This window comes from Castor canadensis, chromosome 12 (assembly GCF_047511655.1).
Source record: "Castor canadensis chromosome 12, mCasCan1.hap1v2, whole genome shotgun sequence".
Taxonomy (NCBI): domain Eukaryota; kingdom Metazoa; phylum Chordata; class Mammalia; order Rodentia; family Castoridae; genus Castor; species Castor canadensis.
In genome coordinates, this window is record NC_133397.1 from 32,983,181 (window position 1) to 32,990,023 (window position 6,843).

The following is a 6,843-nucleotide window of genomic DNA, read 5'->3' on the forward strand; positions in this document are numbered from 1 at the left end:
TTTTAAGAACTCCCTCTTCTCTGATTGTAACATGTGCTTACACTGGCTTCCTTTATTGTACTACTGCCCCCACTCACAAATTGCTTCCATTTATGTACTTTCTACCCCTGAATCTTTGAAAACATGCTTGCTCCAACCTTTTTAGATATGCCATCAATATGTGTGTGTTCCCACTGTACATACAGCCCGCCAGCTCCTTCCTGGGCTTCTGGTACCCAGTTCTGCCCAGCACATAGAGGGGAAAGAGTACTGGACTTGAATTTAGAAGACCTGGGTTTTCAGATTAATAGGCATGTTCTCCATTTCATAACAATAGCTATTATTTATCAGCCACTATTAGAAGCACTTTTTGAAGTTGTTTGTAAAGACATTGAAATAAACCCAGAACAGGGATAAACCCTAGTTAGGAGGACCTTTAAAATGTCCACCTAAAGGGGTTGGGGGCTGGGTTCAAACATCTGCCTAGCAAGTGCAAGGCCCAGAGTTCAAACCTCAGTAACATCAAAAAAAAAAAAAAAAAGAAAGTCTACCTAAAAGGAATGACAACCCCCCTTAAGGGGTCGCCTCTAAACCACCTCATTCCCTCCTCATGGGAAAATTTTAGCTGACTGAGGAGATTATCAACATGAGAAAATAGAAAGCCAAACTCTGGAGGTTATATATATTATCTTATCTGAAGAGTTCAGCACCGACCTCTCTACTTGAATCACTTTGGCATGACTTCCTACAAGATGGTGGTCACATCCAACCAGTAATATCTTGCTTTTTTTTTACCCTATTTTAGGGGTTTGCTGCTGATCAGCTGGTTTCTTTTCTGTAATTTTCTCAATAGCAGAGTTCATTCGTTCTTATGTAATTTCCGAAGTTCTTCCTCTAAAAATAAAAATAAAAGCCTCTAAAAATGGCTCTTCACTTGCTTCCTCTTATTTTCAGGAACATCCACTATCCTTCTTGAGATCTTAAAAACATTCTGATCTCGGAAGCTAAGCAGGGTCAGGCCTGGTTAGTACTTGGATGGGAGATCTTAAAAACAAGTCAGGCATTATGGCAAACACCTCTAATAATCTCAGCACTTGGGAGGCTACATAGCCAGACTCTGTCTAAAAAAAAAAAAAATTCAAGGGCTGATGGAATGATTCAAGTGGTAGAATGACCTAGCAAGCACAAGGCCCTGAGTTCAAACTCTTGTACCACCAAAAAAAAGAAGAAAAAGCTAAAAAAAAAACCCCAAAACACCCACTAACAAGAAGCTGTACTTATTAAAATAAGTTTAAAAAGAAATAACAGAAATAGACAAAATTGTTACTGTTTTGTATAGGTAGTAAGTTATGGTGATTTTCCTGTTTTCATACTGTTTTATACTTAGAATATTCCCATTATATAACGGGAGGAATGGTCTTAGGAATAGATTCAGAAACAGAAAGAGAAATTAGCGTGAAGTATTTGCATCATCAGTGTGCTCCAGTGAAGGAGACAAAATGGGAATGTAAGAGTTACTAAGTCTAGGTTACCACCTTCCCATCCTGTAAGGACTTGGGAGTGACTCCAATTCTAAATCTCTTTCCAGAGTTTGAATAATTTCCTAGATCACAGACCCACCCAAAAGGGTGAGCAGTGTCTACTCCCTTCTTACTCTGTCACAGTACATACAGCTGAATCCATGGTCACTAACTTCAGGGTTGATGACACTAGACTTCTGTGGCACTCAGGTGGGGATGGGTGGTCACCAGGCCTGGGTCATGGGCCTCTGCATCTTCAGAACATCCCTTGCCCACTCTGCAAAGTGTTGGCATCCCCAGGGAAATAGCTCAAAACCTGATATTTAAAATAGTCAGTTCATCTTATGTTTTACTTTTTTGTTTTCCAAATTTAATACACACTATTTTTGTTCTACTTTGGAGCTCAGATGTTGGCTCATCACCTCTAAGTTTAAATTTTGAGGCCTGGGGGGAGGGAGAGAGAACTGTGTTTTTTCAAAGAGTGGAAAAGGTATGTAGGTTGAAGGTGTTTTTTGTTTTTTGTTTTTTTATGTGCCTTCCTGTACATAACACAGAACTCAGAGAATGTGTTTTTTATTGAAACTTTACCTAAAGGGCTATGAGACCGTATCTGGGGGAATTTGAGAAGGGAAGTAAGGGGTGTGGTTCTGGTATGACTAGGCATGTACATCATCAAGGACCCAGGTTCTTCCATTTTTCCATTCTCCTTCCTCTGTGTTTGGGCTATTGTCTTCAGGCTTGTCCCTCATACAGAATGAGTACTACAGCTCCTGGAGTCACCTCCTCCTAGAGTCGCCTCCAGAGATGAAAACAAACAAAAAAGGGATCTACTCCTTTTCCATATCTTTATTTTTTTTATTTTTTTTTATTTATATGTGCATACAATGTTTTGGTCATTTCTTTTTTCATATCTTCAATATTTCTTTTCTAAGAACAAGTAAAACCTTTTCTGAAAGCCCCCCTCCCCTCAGCAGACTTTCACATTTCATTGGCCAAAAGTGTGACCTATTCCCTTTCTAATCCAATTGTCAGCAAGCGGATTAGGCCACCATAATTGGTTTAGAACAATCAAAATTTGCCCTTTGGGGAGGGGAAGGGGTCCCCTTCCCTGAATATATAACCTAATGTAGAATAAATCAACAAGTCAGGCTTCTGCCAGGAAAAAGGGAAGGCGGTGGCCAAGAAGTTGCTATGGCTTTGGGGTAGTAACCTGTAGTTTGTTACCTCCTGCCAGAGCCAGTAAAAGCAGAATTAAGGCAGTGGTCCTGGCAATGCACAAACAGGGCTTTAAAGCCCTGTGCCAGTCATAATGGGCTGTGTACCTACTTCATGTGACCAACTAGTAGCGGCTGAGCAAAATTAACCAAAACAAACTTTGAACTCAAGAGATGGGCCTTAAGGTCTGCTTGTGAATCAGCATTTTTTGCCAAGTTTTCACAGCCTTGACAGGAAATGAGTCCAACAGTAATATTCCACCAGAGTAGCCTGCTACATTTTCGAGGGTTAAAATGAAGCATACTTCTTTTAGTCAAGGAACGTTAGTGCTTGGTGACCCAATGGCTCACTCGGAGAGTGCGTGCCTGATACCTGTTCGGTTCCCTCTCCTCCCAGGCCTTCCCTTACATCTCAGACTCATCAATTTATTTGGTGTGTGGTTTTCATGTTGATTCACTTTCTTCCTGCCCTAGTGCTTAAATTAAAAAAAAAAAAAAAAAAAGGAAGGGAAGGAGGAAGGAGGGAAGGAAGGAAGGGAGGAAAGAGGGAAAGAGGGAAGGAAGGAAGGAAAGAAAGAAGGGGGGAGGGGAGGGGGGGAAAGAAAGAAGGGGGGAGGGGAGGGAGAAGCAGAGAAAGGAAATTCCTAAGCAACTTTATTCATAACATTAAAACACTGGAAACAACCCTCAAGTCCATTCACAGGAGAATGGATAAGCAAATTGTAATATAGTCACACAGCGGAATACTATTCAACAGTAAAAAGGACCCATTCACTGATCCAGTAACAGATGAACAGCATCATGTTGTGTGGGAGAAACAAAGCCCAGAGGAGTATCTACCGTGGGAATCTATTTATGTGACATTCTAGAACAGGCAAAGCTAATCTACAGCAGTACAAATCAGAACAATGTCTGCTTATAAAGTATGTACAAGAAGCTTTCGTTATTCACAGACTTATTATACACGGTTTTGACCAAGTGCAGTCAAAAATATTTTTTTATCAAAAGAAATTTCAAAAACAAAAATTTTAAATTCTTACCACACATTCTGCAGCTCAGTGCATGTGGAGAAGCTCAGTCGGTGCCGTGTTACTGTCCGTTGTGTTTAAATCATTGTGATCTGCGGAGTGTTTCTCTGCCCTTAACTTTGTGAAAATCTGCCAACCAAAAGACAAATGGTGCCCGAACAGCAAGGTAAAAGTGAATGTGCTTAATTGAAGTGACAAAGTGAAAAATTTGAGATTTGTTGAAAGGTGACATGTCTTTTGCGGAGGTTGGAGTGCATTATGGGAAAAGCAAATCAAGCAACTGCCGGACAGCGCTGACCTGTGCGTCGTAAGCATGCGCAGTTTTCCTCATCGGCTGTCTCCTTGGAACCACATTCCTACGGATGCCAAGGGTCTACTATAGGAGATTCCAGGAGGCTATGTGATTTTCCTGGGGCCACTTAGTGAGAGCCGGAACTAGACGGAGCCCAGGCCTTGACCACTGACCTGGGCTTCCTGGATCAGCCTATGACTCTCCCTGCTTTCAGAAGCAGGAACCACAGTTCTGACTTCTGAGCTTCTATCATGTGATAGGGATCCCGAGTCCCCTGGGTGGGATCTAGACCAGAATAGGGTGACTGGTGCCCCCTCTAGTGATCCTGGAGGCTCAGGACCTGTGTGTTTACAGGTCAGCGACCCTTGCTCCTATTTGTCTAGTATGAGAGTAGCAGAAATTCCTGTACTGCTGGGCGCTGGTAACGCATACCTGTAATCCTAGCTACTCAGGAGGCAGGGATCAGGAGGATCTCAGTTTGAAGCCAGCCCAGGCAAATAGTTATCAAGACCCTATCTCGAAAAAAACCAATCACCAAAAAGGGCTGGTAGAGTGGCTCAAGGTGTAGGCCCTCCTGAGTTCAAACCCCAGTACTGAAAGAAAAAAAAAAAAACTCCTGTACTTAGAAGCCAAGGTGCAAAGGCTTTCCAATCACTGTGATCTCCCTAATTTTCACTTTCATCTTCCATTTAGAAAAGAAAATGCTGGACATTTTGTACTCTTTGAAGGCTTCTTCCAATTTGATCAGTGGCTATTTAGAGGTTCTACACTTAAGTGATTGTATTTATCACCATCATCCATCAATTAGGATTTCTAAAACTGACGTCAGTGCCTGTGAGAACATTTTAGCAAGAGAAATTGTAAAGCAAATACATAAATTAAGACTGAGTAGTAAATCTACTTTTCCCTTCCCAGGGCTCTCCAAATATATATGACCATGAAGTCACCATAGAAGCTGATGCTTTTTTGCCTGTGGATGAAACCCTAATTCCTACAGGTTGGTGAACTTAAATTTTTTATGCAACGAGAGATTGCGGGTTAGATTCCAAGCCTGAGAAAGGACATTAACAGGGAAACTGGTGAAATCCTCATGAAGTCTATAGTTTAGTTAATAGCATTTTATCAATGTTAATTTTTTAGTTTTGATACCAATATCAAATAACATGTTTATGTGAGGTGTTAACATTAGGGGAACTTGGGTGAAGGGTATACAGAGATACATTATTTTTAGCACATTTCTGTAAATCTAAAATTGTTTAAAAAGTTAAAGAAAAATGCAAGCTAGGTGTGGTAGCTCATGGCTGTGATCCCAGCACTGAAGAGGTGAAGGCAGGAGATCTCCAGTTTGAGGCCAGTCTGGGCTACATAGTGAAACCCTGTCTCAAAAAAGAAAAAAAAAAGAATTCACATAAGCTGCTACTTCACGTTTACTGGACACCTTTTTCGTTTGGCCTCTTTAACACAATGGGTTGTGCTTATGGTTGCAAGTTTAAAATTTTTACAAGGAATATGAGTCTGTATACTAAACAGAAACTTCATTTAGCAGCAGGAATTAGAAACTTCCATAAATATAGTGGCTATAAAAGTAATTTATAATAATGAGAAATTGAGATAAGTGGAATACAAATTTGGACAGCCCAGTTTTGAATATTTGCCTGCTCTAAAGCTGGATTTAAAGGCTTTTATGTTTGTTTTGGTAATATGTGTTGTCTTCTGATATTTAAATCACTCAGTAGATGAGCATGGGTAAGCTGGCCCATCTTGTCCTAGATGCATAATTGCACTAGCACTATATGCTGTGAATTATAAGAAAAATAGTGGTGACTGTTGTTTTGTAACTGATAAGGAAGCAAATGAACTAAGTAGCTTAAAAATGCAGGTTGAAATAAGTGTATATGCACATATTTATAAAATGCTCTCATGCTATTCTGCTGAGTTTCAATCAGATGAAAATCACAAAAATGATCACGATTGGGGCAAAGCACAAGCTTACCTTGTAATCTAATGGACTGCATAAAACTGTGTTCATCTCAATTCTGCACCATAAATGACTTTTAAGGTGAAATTCTAACCTTGTACTCATACTTAGTAATTTTAATTGAGTAGGGGCTAAGAGCACTGGATTCTAGTAGACAAGAGTTTTGTTCTAGTCTTGGCTTTGTCTTAACTAGTCAAGGGACTGTCAGTGTTTGTGTAATGTTTTAACATTTAAGCCCCGCACCCCACCCCACAGACTCCCATTTCTTTTTCTGCAAATAGGAAGGACATTGAACTAGTAAATTTTCTTTAAAAAACAATTTGGGAAAGCCAGGTGTGATGGCACATGTTTATAATCCCAGTTCTAGGGAGGCTCAGGCAAGGAGAATCACAAATTCCAAGCCAGCCTGGGCTACATAGTGGAACCCTGTCTCAAGGAAAAAAAAAAAAAAGGCAAAGTAAACAAAAGAAACCACAAATAAATAAAAATGAATAGATTGGACAGTGATGGAAACAGCAGGACTAACTCCAGGGCAGTGCTGTGTTTCTGATGCACCAGGCTTTGTGTGGCCTAGGGAAGCCAGCAGCCCCATGTCAGGTCTGCACCAGGCTCTATACAAGTACAATCCCCTGCTTGTCCATGGGTAAGATCAAGGCCAATCCATACAGAGTAGACTCAGGTGTACCTGAGTTTAGTCTCAAGCTTCTGGGTATCCATCCAGAAGTAGAATCACTCACAAGGCCACTTCCCTGAAACATCCTATAAGGACCTGTTAGACTTGCCATACTCCATGAAGACTTCTGGGAATTGCCAGGCATGAGTGGCTCAGCCT

At 40.7% G+C, this 6,843-nt stretch overlaps 1 protein-coding gene across 1 annotated transcript in view; it reads left to right on the forward strand.

The window, feature by feature from the left end:
• Positions 1 to 6,843, forward strand: part of Galm (galactose mutarotase) — a 50,980-nt gene that overhangs the window by 14,475 nt on the left and 29,662 nt on the right. Inside the window, exon 4 of the mRNA XM_020161987.2 lies at positions 4,949 to 5,030. Within this exon, the coding sequence (XP_020017576.2) occupies positions 4,949 to 5,030 (82 nt within the window). The remainder of the gene's footprint in view (positions 1 to 4,948; positions 5,031 to 6,843) is intronic.